At 39.4% G+C, this 21,701-nt stretch overlaps 1 protein-coding gene across 2 annotated transcripts in view; it reads right to left on the reverse strand.

Annotated features, from left to right (window-relative positions):
• DIPK2B (divergent protein kinase domain 2B) overlaps positions 1-3,118 on the reverse strand; it is a 52,813-nt gene extending 49,695 nt beyond the window's left edge. For both annotated transcript variants that reach the window (XM_009438979.4, XM_003317439.5), the window contains exon 1: positions 2,687-3,118. In XM_009438979.4, the coding sequence (XP_009437254.1) occupies positions 2,687-2,919 (233 nt within the window). In that variant the 5' untranslated portion in view covers positions 2,920-3,118. The remainder of the gene's footprint in view (positions 1-2,686) is intronic.
• Positions 3,119-21,701: the final 18,583 nt, after the last annotated feature.

The following is a 21,701-nucleotide window of genomic DNA, read 5'->3' on the forward strand; positions in this document are numbered from 1 at the left end:
CCAAAAAATGAAATAAAAAACTCTAGTTTCACAGTGGTGGTTTTAATAAATTATAGTTAAATAATTAAATAAGTTATGCTTAAATAGTTGAATAAATTATGGTTGATTGATGCAATTGAATACCATGAACCTGTTAAAAATCAAAGTGTGTGGAAGATCATTTAATAATGTGGAAAGATGTTCCTGATATATTGTTAAATAGTAGTTTCCAAAAAGTATACACAGCATGTTCACATTTTTGTTAAAAAATGTCTTAATTCACACTTAGAAAAAGGGTGGCAAGGAAATGCAACAAAATGTTGACTAAGGGGTGATCTCTTGGTGGAAGAATTATATGTGATTTTATTTTGTGCTTTCTTTAATCAACCTTTCCTGAAAATACTAAAATAAACAGGCACGACTTTGATAATAAGAAAAAAGGTATTTATATTGTAGAGAAAAGGACTCTAAACAGGACCACCTCCCCAGACCCACTGACTGCCTCTCTCTGCCTCTTTGTGCTGAGGATGACCATTCTCAATGTGCAGAGTTATAAACCCCAATCTGCCCTGCCTGGTGTTTTCCTGCTTGTATCTGCACACTTCCCTTTCACAGGCACATGGAACATGAATTCTAAGGGAGATGAAGTAATATCCTGGACTCTAACGGAATGCAAACCTATTTAGGGAAATGCTTTCTGATTTTGGCTAGCATCTGCCAAATGCTAGTAAGAAAAACTTCATTTATTGCCCTTTGGTGAATATGCAGTCATCCTAGAGCTCTTCCTCAGTTGAATCCTTAAATTTCTCTCCCTCCTTTTAAAAAATATGTCTGCCTTCTTATTGCCTCTCTCCAAGGAATCAGCACCGCTTCACCTGTGTTCTCGGTCCTCTTTATCTCTTTTCCTAGGCGGAAAACCTTGAGTTCACATCCAACATCTGCATATTTATTTCCTCTCGCATGGTGTTGGTCAACAGAATGACTCTATAGCTGAACTGACCTGTATCCTTCCTGTTCTACTTTGTTCCCAGTGACTTGTGTCCTGGACTATGGCAACTGGTCTCACAGCCCCTGCCAACACCACCAGTCCGTCCTGTCCACTTTGCACGAGCTCTTCCCAAATCACAGGTCTCATGTTGCCCCTCCCCAGCCTAACACTCTCACCATGGCCTGCAGTAGAGATTCCTCAATCAGTGGTCTTTCAAAAATGCCTTTAAAAACGCTTAATATGCCTTTAAAAAGGCTTAATAGGAAAAGTCCACACCAACTCCATAAAATACCTCACAAAAGAAGTTTAACATTTTTGATTGGTATTTTCTATCTATTATTTCTATTTAGTAATTTGGTTGAGTAAGCAAAGATGTCTTTGATTAATACAGATTGCAAATAAAATCATTGTTAATTAATGCCTTTTGTTTGGTCACCAAATCTTAACAGCGTAAGTTAGGTCCTTTGAGGAAGATGGAGGAGAAAGGGCATATATATGACAAAGGGTCTTTGGTACTAAAAAGACTGGAAACCACTGGTCCACAGGATTAAGGCCCCAATTCCTCGGCATGGCAATTAAAGACCCCCTGCCCCATATATCCCTTCAACCTCCTCCTCTGTCATGCCCCCACATACACCCCATGCTCTAGCTAAGCACCTCTCACTTCTTCCCACACCTTTGCTTAAGATGTTACTTCCACCTTAAGCCCTTCACTTCCCGTTACTTTTCAGCTCATCCTTTAAAAGGCTTTGCTCAGAATACCTTCTCCTGGGGAAGCCCTTCCCCAGTTCCCATTTGGAATTAATGGAGCTCCTGGAGGTCCTTTACACTGCCCTGCATCAGACAAAGCCTTATTATTATTATTTATAACATGACCCCCTTGTCCTGACCTCCAGGAAGGCAATGACCAGAGTTATAGTTGCTGTCACCCCAGTACCTGCTAGAGTTTGGCTGTGGTAAAGGCTCATGGACTGTGTGTTGATAGGCTTAAATTCCAAGTGTGATGCCATTCTTTGCTGAGAGCCATGTGCATTGCAATTTACTAAACTCCAGTTTTCCTCTGATCAAGGCAATCTCTCACAACAGAAAGCTGGCTCAGAAACTTTGGAGCAAACCGTCCTGGTTTAAATTCCACATCTGCTACTTATTCGGTGGTGACCTTGTGCAAGTTACTTAATCTTTTTTAAAAAATAAATTTTATTGTGTATATTTAAAGTATACAACACGATGTTGTAAGATACATATATATAGTGAAATGGGTCCCATCATCTCACAGAGTTACCCATTTCCCCCCACTGAAGTCACTTTATCTGGCTATGTCTCAGCTTACCACCTCAATAATGGGGGAACACCATTAACTCTCACAATGATTTAAAATAGGTGTCACATTGTAGGCTTTCTATAAATTTTATTTCCCGCCCACTGTGAGAAATGAACTTGATAAACTCAACAGTCCCAGGCTACTCCATTCATAGGAAAGAAAACTTCAAGCTTTCAGTTCAAAAGGAAATGTTGGATTTAGCATTTAGGGCTGGAATTTGGCTTCACATCTTGCCCTCTTACCCACCCCAACTTCAGACCATTACCACTCTGATTAAATGGATTTGTTTCAGCTCCCACCCATATTACATCCTGATTCCTTTTCAACAAATTCCTGGACATCTTCACAAGAAGGGAACAGAATTTTGTGATTCAGAGTTATTTGATTGATATTCTGACCTTATTTCTTCTTTAAAGAACTTCTTGCAAATAGATGTCCCGATGCAGGCATTGCATTTATCAAGACCGAGGAAAGTCCTTCCAAAATTGTAGCTGGTTCTGACTTGGGGCACCAGAGAAGAAAGGGAAGAAGCTGGCAAGGAGAAAGAACAGCTCAGGGCTGAGACCCACAGCAGCAGGGCCAGCCAGCCAGGGCGGAGGGCGGCAGCCTCAGGCCCCAGCTGGGGCTCCATCTTGGGCTCTGGGCTCCAGCTGCAGCCTCTGGCTGCCCACTCGAGGCTGTACAGAGGCAGGGCTTGGCCAAAGAGGAAGCTGTCAGAGGGGGCTGGCTTCTGGGTGCTGACCCCATCCCAGCCTCCCAGGTTTCTCTTTGAGGATGCTGAGGAGCTTGGGGCTAATGAGGCTGGGGAGGAGGTGAGGAAGTCAGTGGAGGATGCTGATAACGCTGTTTCCAGAGTTACTCTTCCTTTGCCGGGGTCGGCTGCTTCAGGCTGGGGAGGGGCTCGCTGGCAGATTTCGGGAAGGACAATTGTCAGGGCTTCCCTGTGTGGTCCTTTTGACAAACACAGGATATCCCGGCAGGGCAGGAAAGGTCCATGCAGGATGTGTGTCCAACCTGCGTTCCACCTGGGAGTTTCAAAGGATCCTGAAAGCCTCCACCCTCCACTGTTTTAATTCCAGGTTTATCTGTCCCTATGGATTACACGTGCACCCCAATTTTTGACCCCTCTGTGCTAGGTCATTTGTCCTGCCCCTTAATCAGCCCTCCTTCCCCCACTTTTACCATATTTGCCTGTGAAATAACTAGAGGTTAACTTGCTTGCCATTAACTGGCACATTTAGCACTGATTTGAAAGCTTTTTGCTGCTTAGGGAAGAGAAAACCTCAGGTTAGTCCATCTTCTCTTGCTGGTCTGAGAACAAGAGACCAGAAAGAACCCGGTGGCCTCTGTGGCATGATGAGGGGAGCACCAGAAAGAGCCCTCTGACAGCACACAGCTGTGTCTATCCCTCTCCCACAGACCTGAAAGCTTCTCTTCCTTTACCAACTTGCTTCACTTCTCGGTGGCTTGGCCGGATTTGGTAGGATTTAACTGCCCCAGGATTGCCTTCCTCAGGATACCAAGATAAGGTCCACAGCATGGAGTAGATGGAAGTGCTAATTTGGGAGTAGAGAGAACCTCTGAGAACCAAATCAGGGAAGTCAGGCTGCCTCACATTCTGTGAGAGGGTGGAGGTGGGGAGCGGGGCACGGTTTGAAAATATGAGAAAGTGCATAGGAAGATGGGGCTGGGGGTGAGGAAAAGGGAGGTAAGAGGGAGTGGGGATTGCCTCTGGACAATTGACAAGTTTTGCTAAAGACTGGTGGGAAGAGCAGGTAAAGGCAATTCTCTGATGATGAAGCACGTGCTTATTAGCATTTGTATAGCTTCCTCAGTAAAATGTCCGGTCATGTTTGCTTTTTATTGGTGAGTTTTGACACTTGTTTATATATTCTAGATCCGAGTCCTCTGTTGGATATGTGGCTTGCAAATATTTTCTCCCCAGAGCTAGCTTGTCTTTTATTCTTTTAACAGAGTCTTCTGCAGAGTGAAAGTTTTGATTTTGAAGTCCAATTTGTTAATTTTTTCTTTTTGAATCATGCTTTTGGTGTCAGGTGTGATAAAAGAAAAACGTAAGCACATTTAAATTTTAAAGAGTTTATTTGAATATTCAGCGATTCATGAATCAGGGCAGTATCAGACTGCAAACATTCTGCTGGCAGGGGCAAGAAAGGAAACTTTTATAGTGTTTGCAGAAGCAGGACAAAGAAAACAATTTTTATTGGTTAGAGTGGAAAGTCCCTAGTTAGAGATTAATTGGTGATTTTTTTGATTGGTACATTTTCTAGTTGAAATTTACTATTTACATTAGGCTTTGGTTTGTTCACACAGGAATTTAAAGTGCCAGAGCCACCTCAGTCTAATGGCCTTCCAATTAGAATTTTAAAACATAATTCATCCTTTTTGATCAGCCTCTCATTTAAGAGATATTGACTAAAACTTGGGCATAAGCTCCACTCTCTGTGACCATCATGGCTAAGTTGTCCTTGTCTCAGTGTGAAACTCATAAGTCACAACATCAAGCTCATTGAGGAAAGATTCCTTTTGTTGTTCATCTCATTTTTGTTGCTCTAATTACAGTGAGATCATCTGGCATACCGTTGATGACTGTGAACACACATTTAAGACCCTCAAGTGAATGTAGTTCACCAGGGAGATTATGATGACTACCAGGAGGATAATACTGAAAGACTGCAGTATGTTCCTTAGCCAAGGTCCTCACAAACCAACCCAACTAACATTTCTAGAGAAACAAAAGAAAACCAAAGGTCAATGACTAGAGCAAACTATGAATACAGTCTGAGTCCAGAGGAAATTTAGTTAACAAGATTGCTAGATTTGAGCTTGAAGCATATTTTTCTGGTTTGCAGTTTGAATGTCTCTGGTTATGGTACTGAGGGTTTCAATGATCTCCCTGAGTGGTCCACATATCAGGCATAAGGGTTGTCCTCAGAAGTCACATCAAGTTGTCTATAACTGCCTGGCAGGGTTTCGGGAACAGAGCACATCTTGTTCTGAGTGATTTCAAGTCTGAAAAATGGGAAAAAATTGGATTGGAGGAATAAAGATGAATTCAGAATTCAGTCCAGTCTACAAATAGACAATAAAACTCAAAAACAACAAATATGGCTACAATCTACTATCAAAAATTATGCACAGATCTTTCCAGACATTACAGGGGTCCTCTGGAATGTCCCAAAGTTAGTTCTAGGTCAAAAAGGCTTAATTTAGAAGCTTATTTTGGGAAGTTTGTAAAAAATATCAAAAAGTCTAAAACACTTGATTAAATAGGATCATTGGTCATTATGAAACAATGAGAGGCAAATACAGAAAGGTTATATAGCTGTAAAAAAACTTAGCTCTTTTAATGTTGAGAATACTCATTTTTATATATATGTACATAAACAAAGACCTAGTAAAAGACAACACGAAGCACAAGAAATTATCCTGATAAAACACAAATCTTTGTAAGGTAGATCACTTAAAAGATAAGAAAAACCTTTCACCAAGAAAACTTTGTTCTTTCAACAGAAAAAAAGCCAGTGTCTAGCTTTGTATCAATGTACTTTTGGTATTAAAGCTAATTTTTAAAAACCCTTCTAATAAATTTCATTCAGTTTTAGCGAGCTTGACAACACATGAAATTCCTTTTTCAAATTTTAAACTGTCTTATATCAATTTAGTTTTTCCTATACTCTTCCTCTCTTCCTCTCTCCCATTGTGGAACAATTAATCACTCTAATTTAGGACAAAAATTATTCTTTTTTTTCTCTTAACAAAAATACACCCTTATACTTAAACTTCCTTGATAAAACATGCCTTACTTCCTTCACATATACAGTTGTTGCCCTTATTATTTCTAGAAGTTTTAATTACATATATTAATTAGAATTTTAAATTCTTAGTGACCTTAATTTCTAGTGAAAACTAGTAAGCATTATAAACAGTTTCATATCAGCATTTTGTAAATAAACGTCATGTCATATATAATATTTCATGTTTATTAGCAGACCCAAATATATTTAGCTTCTCTATACTGTATAAAAACAAGACGCCAAAGTATATATACTTTAATCTTATGTTCAGCAATCAATGTTTTAATGTTTTAACTTACTCAGAAATGGCTTCAATATTTATTGAATGTTTATTACTTAATTGAACATAGCATAACTTTAAGATTTCAAGTTACCGGCCAGGTGTGGTGGCTCATGCCTGTAATCTCAGCACTTTGGGAAGCCGAGGCAGGTGGATCACCTGAGGTCAGGAGTTTGAGACCAGCCCATTATGGTGAAACCCCGTCTCTACTAAAAATACAAAAATTAGCCAGGCATGGTGGCATGCACCTGTAGTCCCATCTACTTAGGAGGCTGAGACGGGAGAATTGCTTGAACCCCGGAGGTGGTGGAGGTTGCAGTGAGCTGAGGTCACGCCACTGCACTCCAGCCTGGGAGACAGAGCAAGACTCCATCTCAAAATAAAAAAAAAAAAATTAAAAAAAAAGATTTCAAGTTACAAAAAAAGATTTTTGGAACAATTTTTAGTAGACATATTTCATAAAACATAATTATTTTTGAAGTTTATAGACTTTTATTTCATTTACATTTACCCAATTCATTTTTTTTAATTTTTAATTTTTGTGGGCACATAGTAGGTATATATATTTATGGGGTATATGGGATATTTTGATACAGGCATATAATGTGTAATAATCATATAAGGGTGAATGGGGTATCCATCCCTTCAAGCATGTATTCTTTGTGTTACAATCTAATTATACTTTTTCAGTTATTTAAAAATGTGCAATTACATTATTATTGACTGTAGTCACCCTGTTGTGCTACCAAATACTAGATCTTATTCATTCTTTGTAACTATTTTTTGTACCCATTAACCATCCCCACTTCTCCTCCCCCGACACCCTCACTACCCTTTCCGTCCTTCTACTTTCCATCCTTCCTTTCCATACTTCTACCCTTTCTATCTGGTAACCATCCTTCTACTCTCTATCTCCATGAATTCAACTGATTTTATTTTTAGATTCCCACAAATAAGTGAGAACAAGTGAATTTTGTCTTTCTATGCCTGGCTTATTTCACTTAACATAATGATCTCCAGTTCCATCTGTGTTGATGCAAATGACAGGATCTCATTATTTTTAATGGCTGAATAGTATTCCACTGTGTGCATGTACCACATTTTCTTTATCCATTTGTCTGTTGATGGACACTTAGGTTGCTTCCAAATCTTGGCTATTGTGAATAGTGCTACAGTAAACCTGAGAGTACAGATACCGCTCTGATATACTGATTTCCTTTCTTTTGAGTATATACCCTGTTAGGGTATATAGTGCAATTGCTGAACCACATGGTAACTCAATTTTTAGTTTTTTGAGGAACCTCCAAACTGTTCTCCATAGTGGTTGTACTAATTTACCTTCCCACCAACAGTGTATGTGGGTTCCCTTTTCTCCACATTTTCTCTAGCATTTGTTATTGCCTGACTTTTGGATAAAAGCCATTTTAACTGGGGTGAGAAAATACCTCACTGTAGTTGAGCACCTTTTCATAAACCTGTTTTCCATCTCTACATTTTTTTTTTGAGAAATGTCTGCTCAAATCTTTTGCCCATTTAAATAATCAGATTATTAGAATTTTTTCCTATAGAGTTGTTTGAACTCCTTATATATTCTGATTATTAATTCTTTGTCAGATAAATAGTTTGCAAATATTTTCTCCCATTCTGTGGGTTGTCTCTTCACTTTGTTAATAGTTTCCTTTGCTGTGCAAAAGCTTTTTAACTTGATGTGATCCCATTTGCCCATTTTTTGCTTTGGTTGCCTGTGCTTGTGGGGTATTATACAAGAAATCTTTGCCCAGTCCAATGTCCTGGAGATTTTCCCCAATGTTTTCTTGTAGTAGCTTCATGGTTTGAGGTCTTAGATTTAAGTCTTTAATCCATTTTGATTTGATTTTGACATACAACGAGAGATAGGGGTCTAGTTTCATTCTTCTGCATATGGATATCCAATTTTCACAGCACCATTTATTGAAGAGATTGTCCTTTCTCCAATGTATGATTTTGGCACCTTTGTCTAAAGTGAGTTTACTGTAGATGTGTGGATTTGTTTCTGCATTCTCTGTTGTGTTCCATTGTTCTATGTGTCTGTTTTTCTGCCGGTACCGTGCTGTTTTGGTTACTATAGCTCTGTAGTATAATTTGAAGTCAGGTAATATGATTCCTCCGGTTTTATTCTTTTTGCCCAGGATAGCTTTGGCTATTATTTGCTTTCTATATCTGGGTGCTCTAGTGTTGGGTGCACATATATTTAAAATTGCTAAATTGACCCCTTTATCATTATATAATGACCTTCTTTGTCTTTTCTTATTGTGTTTGACCTGAAATCTATTTTGTCTGATATAAGTATAGGTACTCTTGCTCTTGTTTGTCTTCCATTTGCATGGAATATCTGTTTCCATCCCTTTATTTTCAGTCTATGTGTCTTTATAGGTGAAGTGTGTTTCTTGTGGGCAATAGATCATTGGGTCTTGTTTTTCTATTCATTCACCTGCCCTATAACTTTCGATTGTAGAATTTACACTATTTACATTCAGTGTTATTATTGATAAGTAAGGACTTACTCCTGTCATTTTATTAATTTTTTTCTGATTGTTTTGTGGTCTTCTCTTCCTTCTTTCTTTCCTCCCTGTCTTCCTTTTAGTGAAGGTAATTTTCTCCGGTGGTATGTTTTAATTTCTTGCTTTTTATTTTTTGTGTATTTGTTGTGTGTTTTTTGGTTTGGGGTTACCATGAGGGTTGCAAAGAACATCTTATAACCCGTTATTTTAAACCAATGACAACTTAACACTGATAGCATAAACAAACAAACAAAAACAAAACTAATAAAAACTCTACACAACTCTGTCTCCCTGCTTTTTAACTTTTTGTTGTTTCAATTTATATCTTATTGTACTACATCTTGAAAAATTGTTGTAGTTATTATTTTTGATCAGTTTATGTTTTTGCCTTTCTACTTAAAATATGAGTAGTTTACACACCACAATTACAGTGTTATAATATTCTGTGTTTTTCTATGTACTTATTATTACCAGTGAGTTTCATACCTTCAGATGATTTCTTATTGCTCATTAATGTTCTTTTCTTTTGCTTGAAGAACTCCCTTTAGCATTTCTTGTAGGATAGGCTTGGTGTTGATGAAATCTTTTAGCTTTTGTTTGTCTGGGAAAATCTTTATTTCTCCTTTATGTTTGAAGGACATTTTCACCGGATATTACTATTCTAGGATAAAAGATTTTTCCTTCAGCACTTTAAATATGTCATGCCACTCCCTTCTGGCCTGCAAGGTTTCCACTGAAAAGTCTGCTTCCAGATGTATTGGAGTTCCATTGTATGTCATTTGTTGCTTTTCCCTTGCTGCTTTTAGGATCCTTTCTTTATCCTTTACCTTTAAGAGTTTAATTATTGAATGACTTGAGGTAGTCTTCTTTGTATTAAAATTTCTTGATGTTCTATAAGCTTCTTGTATTTGAATATTGATGTATTTCTCTAGGTTTGGGAAGTTCTCTGTTATTATCTGTTTGAATAAACTTTCTATTTCCATCTTTCTCTCTACTTCCTCTTTAAGGGCAGTATCTCTTGGATGTGCTCTTTTGAGGCTAATTTCTATATTTGTAGTCATGCTTTTTTTAAATTCTTTTTTTCTGTTGTCTCCTCTGACTGTGTATCTTCAAATAGCCTGACTTCAGGCTCACTAATTCTTTGTTCTGCTTGATCAAGTCTGCTGTTGAGAGACTCTGATGCATTCTTCAGCATGTCAATTTCACTTTTCAACTCTAGAATATCTGCGTGATTCTTTTTTAATTATTTCAGTTTTTTTGTTGAGTTTATCTGATAGGATTCTGATTTCCTTCCCTAAAAAGAAATGTTCCCTCCCCCAAGGACACAGATTCTCTCTCCACATGATGTGGCTGCTGCCATGGGGATAGGGGTGGTGGTGTAAGCCATTCAAGGCTGATTTTCCTACCCCCTTCAGTGCCTCTTTCAGCAATGTGAAGTTAAAACCAGGTACTTTGAAAAGAAATGTTCAAGAATGTTATCTTGAATTTCTTTGAGTTTCCTCAACACAGCTATTTTGATTTCTTTGTCTAAAAGGTCACATATCTCTGTCTCTCCCAAATTGGCCCCTGGCGCCTAATTTAGTTCACTTGATGAAGTAATGTTTTCCTGAATGGTACTGGTGCTTATAGATGTTCTTTGGCATCTGGGAATTGAAGAGTTAGGTATTTATTGTAGTCTTCACAGTCTGGGCTTATTTTTACCTGAAGTTCTTGGGAAGGTTTTCCAGGTTTTTGAAGGGACTTGGGTGTTGTGATCTAAGTTTTTGGTCACTGCAGCCATATCTGCATTAGGGGGCACCCCAAGCCCAGTAATGCTGTAGTTCTTGTGGACTCATAGAGTTACTGCCTTGGTGGTCTTGGATAAGATCTGGATGAATTCTCTACATTACCAGAGACTCTTGTCCTTTTTCCTTACTTTCTCCCAAACAGAGTTTCTCTGTCTGTGCTGAGCTGCCTGGAGCTGAGGGATGTGTAACACAAGCACTCCTGTGACTATACAACTGGGACTGTGCCAGGTCAGACCTGAAGCCAGCTCAGCACTGGGTCTTGCCCAAGGCCCACTATAACCACTACCTGGTTACCATCTATATTTGCTCAAGGTCCTAGGTCTCTACAATCAGCAGTTCGTGAAGCCATTCAGTCTTGTGTCCTTTCCTTCACGGTGGCAAGTTTCCCAGGGCCCTAGGATGATCTAGAGATGCTGGAGTCAGAGTCAGAAACCTTAAAAATCTACCTGGTGCTCTACTATACTGCAGCTAAACTGGCACCAAAAACCACAAGATGAAGTCCTTCCTACTCTTTCTTCCCCTTTCCTAAGGCAGAGGAGTCTATCCCTATGTCCACCACTATCACAGGCCCACAGAAAGTACTGCCAGGGTACCACTGATATTCAGTTAAGGCCAAGGGCTCTTCAATCAGCTTGTGCTGAATGCTGCCTGGCCTGGGACTCACTCTTCAGGGCAGTGGGCTTCTCTCTTGTCCAGGGTCAGTCCAGACATACCATCTAAGAGCCAAGACCTGGATTAGTGACCCTAAAAAGCCTGCTTGGTGCTCTACTTCTCTGTGGCTGAGCTGGTTCCTAAGATGCAAGACAAAGTCTCCTTACTCTTCTCTCCACTTTTCTCAAACAGAAGGAGTTTTGCCCCTTAACCACCTCAGATGAGAATGTGCTAAGTCTCACCTGAAGCCAGCACGTCTGAGTCTCACCCAAGGGCCATGGCGTATACTACCTGGTTACCACTACTACCACTACCACTCAGTTATTCCGAGCCCAAGGGCTCTTTAGTCATATGGTGATGAATCTTGCCTGGACTGGGTTCTTCCTTTCAAGGCAGTGGGTTCCTTTCTGGCCCAGGGTGTGTACAGAAATATCTGGGAGCTAGGGTCTGGAATGAGTCTCACAGCTCTGCTTGGTGCTCTATTCTACTGTGGCTGAGGTGGTATCCAAGTTGCAAAGCAAAGTCTCATTTACTCTTCCCTATTCTCTCCTCAAGTGGAAGGAAGGGGTCTCTTTTGGAACTACAAGCTGCACTGCCTTGAGGTGGAGGAGGGGTGACGAAAGCACTCCCTTAGCCACCTCAACCTGTGTCTCATCAGGTTGCATGCCCCCCACATTCACTGGCTTCGAGCCCAGCACAGCACTAGGATTCGCCTAGGAGTCGCAGTTCTTGTGGCCTAGATAGCATTTCAGGTTAATTTAGGATCCCATAGCACTTTAGCCCACGGTGGTGAGGCTTGCCAAAATTCATATTTTGAGCACTAGGATGGGTGGTTCCCCTCTGCATAGAGCTGATCTAACTGTTTCCTCTGTGGGCATTGGCTGAGTTCTGCCTGATGTTGGCAGGACTGAGTTCCAATGCGAAGTCCCACAGTCACTGATTTTCCCTCCCCTAAGCACACAGATTCTCTCTCCACACCATGTGGCTGCTGCCATGGGGATGGGGGTGGTGGTGTCAGCAATTCAAGACGGGTTTTCCTACCCCCTTCAGTGCCTCTTTCAGCAATATGAAGTTAAAACCAGGTACTTTGATCATACACCTGATTTTTTGCTCTTATGAAGGTACTTTTTTGTGTACATAGTTGTCAGATTTGGTGTTACTGTGGGGAGGATGATTGATGGAGGCTTCTATTTGGCCACCTTGCTCCACCTCCTCCTTATCACTTGTTCTTAACAATTATGCTTGAATTGCTCATGAAAAATTTCATGAGACATTAAACAAAGCTAGCTACTGAAGGACTTCAAGGAAGGCCACCGCGAAATATGCCACTTTGGTATATAATCACTTCAGGCTGAAGGTACTTAAAAAATAGCAAATGCAGGGAGAGCTTTTCTCTGGATTCCCCTTATCTGCCTAAATAGAGATCCACCACCCAGAGAAGACCAACTCCTATCAAAGGAGAGAAAACTAGAAGTTGACACTATATCCAGACAAACTATCACAAACTGTCATCTATTCCTCTTGGGGCCTATTTATCTTTCCCTCAAATCATTTAATCTCCCCTAAATTGTCTACATTCTCCCTCCTCTCCTCCCTATGAAGAGGACATACAAGCTCCTAAATCTCACTGCTTTTTGGTGCGGGGTGGGTGGATTTGTTTTCTTTCCTGTGATAACTGCCACCCCCATCCCAATAAATCTGTATACCTTTTCTTCTGTTAATTTGCCTGCTGTCAGTTATCAAAGCCTCAGAGGAAAAAGTCTTCTCTCCTCTACACTATCATCTTATTTATTATATTTTTGTCGACAAATCAGGCAAGTATGAAAAATATCACAGAAGCGAAGAAACTTAAAAAGTTAAACATCACTGTTCCCTTTTTAAAATTTTTTATGTCTGTGATTGATGTGCATTCATTTTTACTGCATGTTTTGCTCTTAGTTTGGATTTATGGTTTTGCGTCTTAAACATCTAGCAGACACAAACCTGTCTGACCAGCAACCCAGGAAAAACAAACAATTTTGAAAACATTCCTATTTTTATTTTATCAACAATTTTAAAACAAGCTTTATTTACCAATGATCTACCTAAATCATGTGAACTTAGAAAAAAATACTTTTGGGTTAGTTTTATATTTCTGAGATTTTTGAAATAGTTAACTTACATGAGCCCTCATTTATGCCCCAGCCAATTTGAATGGAACACCCTTAAAAGATTTTATAAAATGGTTTAGTAATACCATAAAATAGAACATATATGTAATGTTCAGACGTACATACATTCATACAAAGACATATATAAACATATGAACAGAAGCAGATAAGCAGCCAATTTAAAAGTGGCTTATTAGGGAAAGTCCAAAGGTCATTCTAGGCTGCTGGTTGACCTGGAGTTGTTATTGTTATTGCAAGGCAATTAATTTGAAAGCCTTTTGTTTCATATCTTTTCCTTTGAAATGTTCAGCTAATTTAGCTAAACCTGTAGCTTCCTTCTCTATTATTTGTCGTTGTTGTTTTTTTAGGCAAAGCATTTTCTATGTTGAACAGGGATACGTTTCATTATTGTTCTGAGCTTAAGATTCTGTCCAAGGCATAAGAGTGGTTAAAAAGCATATCTGGTTGTTCTAACTTTTGTAAGTGCTTATCTAGGTTTTTTTTTTTTTTTTTTTTTTATGAAGGATGTGTAGGTAACCAAGTAAAAAAGTCAGAGGATTCAGAGTACACAGAGGAGAACAGAGAGAAAGACACCTTAGAAGCCTCTATGTGCCAATTCAAAATACATCCAGTTGTTTCTGAAGTATTCAGGATCTCTCCCCCTTTTTTTGTGCCCAGTAGATAAGCAATTTTGTTTAGGTTAAAACTTCCACACTGCAGCCATCAAAATTCTAAATTATTTTTGATAATAGTCACCCATTTCTCTAGAAAGGCACAGGTTCTGAGATGAAGTCTCAGACTCTCCGTATTTAAATAAATTCATTATTTTCTGTCTTCTTGGAACCTTTCCTACCAGAGTCCTTTACTAAACCCAATTCAGTTTCTGTTTGACCCAATCAGACACCTGAAGCCTCTCTACAGGACACAGTCTAGTTTCTATCATGACTTCTGAAACCAATCTGGATTAAAAAAATGCTCAAATAAGCTCTGTGAACTTGACACAAGTTGTAGAGCTAGTGCATCTGAGAGGTCTTACTGGTGATGACCTCCAACTACAAAGCAAGAGGCAATGAGCACCAGGAGTTCAGTGGGGTACCTATATCTGTTTGCTTGTTCCTCCTAGAGATCATCATCAGGCAGTCTCCCTGGGATCCAACTTCTGACACCAGATCTAATAAAAGAAAAACTTTGGTACATTTCCATTTTAAAGAGTTTATTTGAGCATTCAGTGATTCATGAATTGGAGCAGCATCAGACTGCAAACAGCTAGCACTCTGCCAGGAGGGGCAAGAGGGGAAACGTCTATAAAGTTTGAGAATAGAGAGGAAGATAGATACCTTAGAAGCCTCTATTGGCACATAGGTTATACAGTTTGAGAACAGAAAGATAGATCTTTCTATTCCCCTCTGTATACTCTGATTCTCTGACTTTTTTACCTGCTTGTTTGCAGAAGCAAGACAAATAAACAATTTTGATTGGTTAGAGTGAAAATCCCTAGTTAGAGGTTAGTTGGTGATTTCTGATTGATACAATTTCTAGTTTTAATTTACTGTGTACCTTGGGCCTTGGTTTGTTCATGTAAAAATTTAAAGTGCCAAAGCCGTAGTCTAATGGTCTCCTAATTAGACCCAGTCTAATGGTCTCCCAATTAGAAATATTTAACAAGTGTAAGAACTCTTCACCTAACCCTAGATCCCAAAGATTTTCTCCTATGATTTCTTATGAAATTTTTATAGCTTAAAGTTTTATATTTAAATCTATGATCCATTTTGAGTCAATTTTTGTATCAGGTATAAGGTTAAGTCAAGGTTTATATATTTGCTGATAGATGTCTAATTGTTCCAGCACCATTTTTTGAAAAGGGTATTCATCCATTGAAATGCTTTTGCATCTTTGTCAAAAATTACTTATCTGTACTTGTATGTTGCTATGTCTGGGTTCTCTAGGTTCTCTACTCTATTCCATTGATCTATGTGTCTACTCCTCTGTCAATACCACACAATCTTGATTACAGTAGCTATATGAAATCTTAAAATTGGGTAGAGTGATTTCTTTCACTTTATTCTTCTTTTTCAAGATTATATTAGCTCTTCTAGTTTATTTGACTTTCCATATATACATTTTAGACTAATCTTGTATATATCTGTAGAAAATCTTCTGGAATTTTTACAGGAATTTAGATAAATCTGTGTATCAGTTTGGGGAGAATTGACATCTTGATTATGTTGAGTCTTCAAATCCATGAACACCTTTTGTCTCTCATCTTATATCTTCTTTTATTTTTTTTCCATCAGTTATTTGTAGCTTTCAGCATCCAAATCCTATAAATAATTGTACTGAAAAAAATTATTTGGTGGGACTGGCCAAGATGGCTGACTAGAAATAGCTAGGGTGCCTGGCTGTCATGGAGAGGAGTGAAAGGGGTGAGTAAATACAACACCTTTGACTGAAACATCCAGGTACTCACACTGGGACTAATAAAGGAAAAACTTGACCCATAGAGAATGGAGAAAAGTCAGGCAATACAACAACCCACTTAGGAGCAACATGGAGCCAAGGGAACCCCTCCCACCCAGGGAAGCAGTGAGTGAATGTGCAACCTCGGGAAACCACACTTTTCCCATGGATCTTTGTAATCCTTAGGTCAAGAGATCCCCTTGTAAACCCACTCCACCAGGGCCGTCAGTCTGACACACAGAGCTACATAGAGTCTTGGCAGAGCAGCCACTCAGGCACACACAGAGACCCAGGAGCTTTTCATACTCCAGCTCTGGGCTTCCCAGCAAAAGTAACTGCAACTCCAATGGAGCAGAAGGTTAGACCTCCACACATACCCCCTAGGAAATAAGGTGAATCCAAAGGGCTGAGCAGCGATGGTCTATGGGCCTCACTTCCATGGCACCTCACAGGATAAGACCCACTGGCTTGCAATTCCAGCCAGCTACCAGCAACAGTGTTGTGCCTACCTGGGATGGAGTTTCCAGAGGGGAGGGGCAGGCCACCATCTTTGCTGCTTGGATGACTCAGCCATTCCAGCCTGTGGGCTTTGGAGAGTCCAAACAGATGGAAGGCAGAAGGGGTCTCCCAGCATAGCACGGTTGCTCTACCAAAATATGGCCAGACTGCTTTGGTAAGTGGGTGCCCAATCTGTTCCTCCCATCTGGGGCCTCCAGTCACCCCCACTGGTGTTTTTTGGCTGACAGAGATTTGAAAACTTCCTGGGACAGAGCTCCCAGAGGGAGGGGCAGCCCACCATCTTTGCTATTTGAGTGACTTCGCTGTTTCAACCTCCAGGCTTTAGAAAGCCCAAGCCAACTTGGGGTGGAAGTGGTGCCCCAGCACAGCAGAGCTGCTCAACAAAAGTGTGGCCAGATTGCTTATTTATTTATTTATTTTGGAGGCAGAGTTTCACTCTTGTCACCCAGGCTGGAGTGCAATGGTGTGATCTTGGCTTACTGCAAACTCCACCTCCCGGGTTCAAGTGATTCTCCTGCCTCAGCCTCCCGAGTAGCTGGGATTAGAGGCATGTCCCACCATGCCTGGCTAATTTTTGTGTTAGTAGAGATGGGGTTTCACCATATTAGCAGGGCTGGTCTCAAACTCCTGACCTCAGGTGATCCACCTGCCTTGGCCTCCCAAAGTGTGGGCATGAGCCACCGCACCCAGCCCAGATTGGTTCTTTAAGCAGATGCCTGATCCTGTTCCTCCTGCTGGATGAGAACTCTCAATTGGGGTCTCCAGCCACCTCCTACAGGTGCATTCAGGCCAGCAACAGTTCCTTACCTTCCTGGGACAGAGCTCCCAGAGGAAGGGGCAGGCTACCATCTTTGCTGTTTTGAAGTCTTTACTGGTGGTACCTCCAGGTACTGGAAAATCTGAGGTGACTAGGGACTGGAGTGGACCCCCAGCAAACTACAGCAGCCCTGTGGAAAAGTGATGAGACTTAAAAAAAAAAAAAAACCATCCAAAGCAACCTTGAAGATTGAAGGTAGATAAGACCACAAAGATGAGAAAGAATCAGCATAAGAACACTGAAAACTCAAAAAGCTAGAGTGCACTCTTTCCTCCAAATGACCACATCACCTCTCCAGCAAGGATTTGGAACTGGGCTGAAGCTGAGATGGCTGAAATGACAGAAGTAGAATTTAGCATATAGATAAAAACAAACTTCACTGAGCTAAAGGAGTACATTACAACCCAATGCAAGGAAGCTAAAAATCTTGATAAAACATTACAAGAGCTGACAGACAAAATAGCCAGTATAGAGAAGAATGTAACCAACCTGATAGAGCTGAAAAACACACTACAAGTATTGCATAATGCAATCACAAGTATTAATAGCAGAATAGACCAAGTGGAGGAAAGAATCTGAGATCTTGAAGACAAGCAGACAAGAATAGAGAAGAAATATTGAAAAGGAATGAACAAAACCTCTGAGAAATGTGGGATTATGTAAAGAGACTGTCTATGACTGATTGGTGTACCTGAAAGAGACGGGGAGAATGGAACCAATTTTAAAAACATATTTCAGGATATCATCCATGAGAACTTCCCCCACATAGCTAGACAGGCCAACATTCAAATTCAGGAAATGCAGAGAACCTCAGTAAGATACTCCATGAGAATATCATTCCCAAGACACATAATCATCAGTTTCACCAAGGTTGAAATGAAAGAAAAAATTTTAAGGGTAGCTAGAGAGAAAGGCCAGGTCACCTACAAAGGGAAACCCATTAGACTAACAGTAGACCTCTCAGTGGAAACCCTAAAAGCCAGAAGAGATTGAGGGCCAATATTCAACATTCTTAAAGAGAAGAAATTCCAACCCAGAATTTCATATCTGGCCAAACTAAGCTTCATAAGTGAAGGAGAAATAAGATCCTTTTTAGACAAGCAAATGCTGAGGGAATTCATTACCATCAGACCTGCCTTGCAAGAGCTCCTGAAAGAAGCACTAAATATGGAAAGGAAAGACTGTTACCAGCCACTACAAAAACACACTGAAGTACACAGATAAGTGACACTATAAAGCAACCACATGTAGAAGTCTGCAAAATAGCCAGCTAACATCATGATGACAGGATCAAATCCACACATATCAATACTAACCTTAAATGTAAATGGGCTAAAGGCCCCAATTAAAAGACACAGAGTGGAAAGCTGGATAAAGAACCAAGACCTATTGGTATGCTGTCTTAAGAGACCCATCTCACATGCAATGACACACATAAGCTAGAAATAAAGGGGTGGAGGAAAATCTACCAAGCACTAGAAAACAGAAAAAAAAAAAAAAAAACAGGGGTTGCAATTATAGGCTCTGAAAAAATAGACTTTAAATCAACAAAGGTCAAAAAAGACAAGGACATTTTTACATAATGGTAAAGGGGTTCAATTCAACAAGAAGATCTAACTATCCTAAATATATATGCACTCAACACAGGAGCACCCAGATTCATAAAGCAAGTTCTTAGAGACCTTCAAAAAGACTTAGACCCCACACAGTAGTAGCTGGAGACTTTAAAACCCCACTGACAATATTAGACAGATCATTGAGACAGAAAATTAACAAAGATATTCAGGATTTGAACTCAGCACTGTATCAAATGGACCTGATTGATAGCTACAAAACTGTCCACTCCAAAACAACAGAATATACATTCTTCTCATCACCACATGGCACTTATTCTAAAATTGATCACATAATTGGAAGTAAAACACTCCTCAGAAAATGCAAAAGAACTGAAATCATAACAAATAGTCTCTTGGACCACAGCACGATCAAATTAGAAATCAAGACTAAAAAATTCACTCAAAACCATACAATTACATGAAAATTGAATAACCTTCTCCTGAATGACTTTTGGGTAAATAATGAAATTAAGGCAGAAATCAAGAAGTTCTTTGAAACTAATGAGAACAAACATACAATATACCAGAATCTCTGGAACACAGCTAAGGTATTGTTAAGAGGGAAATTTATAGCACTAAATGCCCACATCAAAAACTTAGAAAGACCTCAAGTTAACAACTTAACATCACAACTAAAAGAACTAGAGAACCAAGAACAAACAAATCCCAAAGCTAGCAGAAGACAAAAAATAACCAAAATCAGAGCTGAAATGAAGGAGATAGAGACACAAAAAAACATTCAAAAGATCAACAAATCCAGAAGCAGTTTTTTTTTTGAAAAATAAAACCAATAAAATAGACCACGAGCTAGACTAATAAGGAAGAAAAAAGAGAAGATTCAAGTAAACACAACCAGAAACAATATGGGAGAGTTTACCACTGACCCCACAGAAATACAAACAACCATCAGAGAATACTATAAACATCTCTATGCACATAAACTAGAAAATCTAGAAGAAATGGAAAGATTCCTGGACACATACGCCCTCCCAAGACTGAACCAGGAAGAAATTAAATCCCTGAACAGACCAATAATGAGTCCTGAAATTGAGGCAGTAACAAATAGCCTACAAAGCAAAAAAAGTTCAGGACCAGACAGATTCACAGCTGAATTCTACCAGATGGACAAAGAAGAGTTGGTACCATTCCTACCGAAACTACTCCAAAAAATTGAAAGGGAGAGACTCCTCCCTAACTCATTCTATGAGGCCAGCATTATCCTGATACCAAAACCTGGTAGAGATACAACAAATAAAGAAAACTTCAGACCAATAACCTTGATGAACATGGATACAAAAATCCTCAAGGAAATAGGGGCAAACTGAATCCAGTAGCACATCCAAAAGCTTATCCACTACCATCAAGTAGGCTTCATCCTCAGGATGCAAGTTTGGTTCAACATATGCAAATCAATAAATGTGATTCATCACATAAACAAAACTAAAGACAAAAATCACATGATTATCTCAATAGATGCAGAAAAGGCTTTCAATAAAATTCAACACCCTTTTATGTTAAAAACTTTCAATAAACTAGGTATTAAAGGAACATACCCCAAAATAATAGAAACCAAATATGACAAACCCACAGCCAACATCATACTGAATGGGCAAAAGCTGGAAGCATTTTCCTTGAAATACTGGCACAAGAGAAGTGTGTTCTGTCTCACCACTGCTATTCAACATAGTATTGGAAGTTCTGGCCAGGTCAATCAGGCAAGAGAAAGAAACAAAGTGCATTAAAATAGGAAGAGAGGAAGTCAAACTATGCACATGACATAATACTGTATCTAGGAAAACCCATAGTCTCAGCCCAAAAACTTTTTAAGCTGATAAGCACCTTCAGCAAAGTCTCAGGATACGAAATCAATGTGCAAAAATCACTAGCATTCCTATACATCAACAACAGTCAAGCCAAGAGCCAAATCGTGAATGAACTCCCATTCACAATTGTCACAAAAAGAATAAAATACCTAGAAATACAACTACCTAGGGAGGTGAAAGATTTCTACAAGGAGAACTGCAAAACACTGCTTAAAGAAATCAGAGAGGACACGAGTAAATGGAAAAACATTCCATGCTCATGGACACGAAGAATCAACATCATTAAAATGGCCATACAGCCCAAAGCAATTTATAGATTCAATGCTATTCTCACTAAACTACCACTGACATTCTTCACAGAATTAGAAAAAATTATTTTAAAATTCATATGGAAGCAAAAAGAGCCTGAATAGCCAAGGCAATCCTAAGCAAAAAGAACAAAGCTGGAGGCATCACCCTATTCGACTTCAAGCTGTACTACAAGGCTGCAGTAACCAAAGCATGGTATTGGTACAAGAACAGACATATAGACTAATGGAATAGAATAGGGAACCCAGAAATAAGACTGCACACCTACAACAATCTGATCTTCAACAAACCTGATAAAAACAAGTAATGGGGAAAGGATCCCCTATTCAATAAATGGTTCTGGGATAACCGGCTAGCCATATGATTGAAACTGGACCCTTTCCTTATACCATATACAAAAATTAACTTAAGATGGATTAAAGACTTAAATGTGAAACCCAAAAGTATAAAAACTCTGGAAGACAACCTAGGCAATACCATTCAGGATTCTGGCACAGGCAAAGATTTCATGATGAAGATGCTGAAAGCAATTGCAACAAAAGCAAAAATTGACAAATGGGATCTAATTAAACTTAAGAGCTTCTGCACAGCAAAAGAAACTATCAACAGAATAAACAGACAACCTATAGAATGTGAGAACATTTTTACA

This window comes from Pan troglodytes, chromosome X, assembly GCF_028858775.2.
Source record: "Pan troglodytes isolate AG18354 chromosome X, NHGRI_mPanTro3-v2.0_pri, whole genome shotgun sequence".
NCBI classification, from domain to species: domain Eukaryota; kingdom Metazoa; phylum Chordata; class Mammalia; order Primates; family Hominidae; genus Pan; species Pan troglodytes.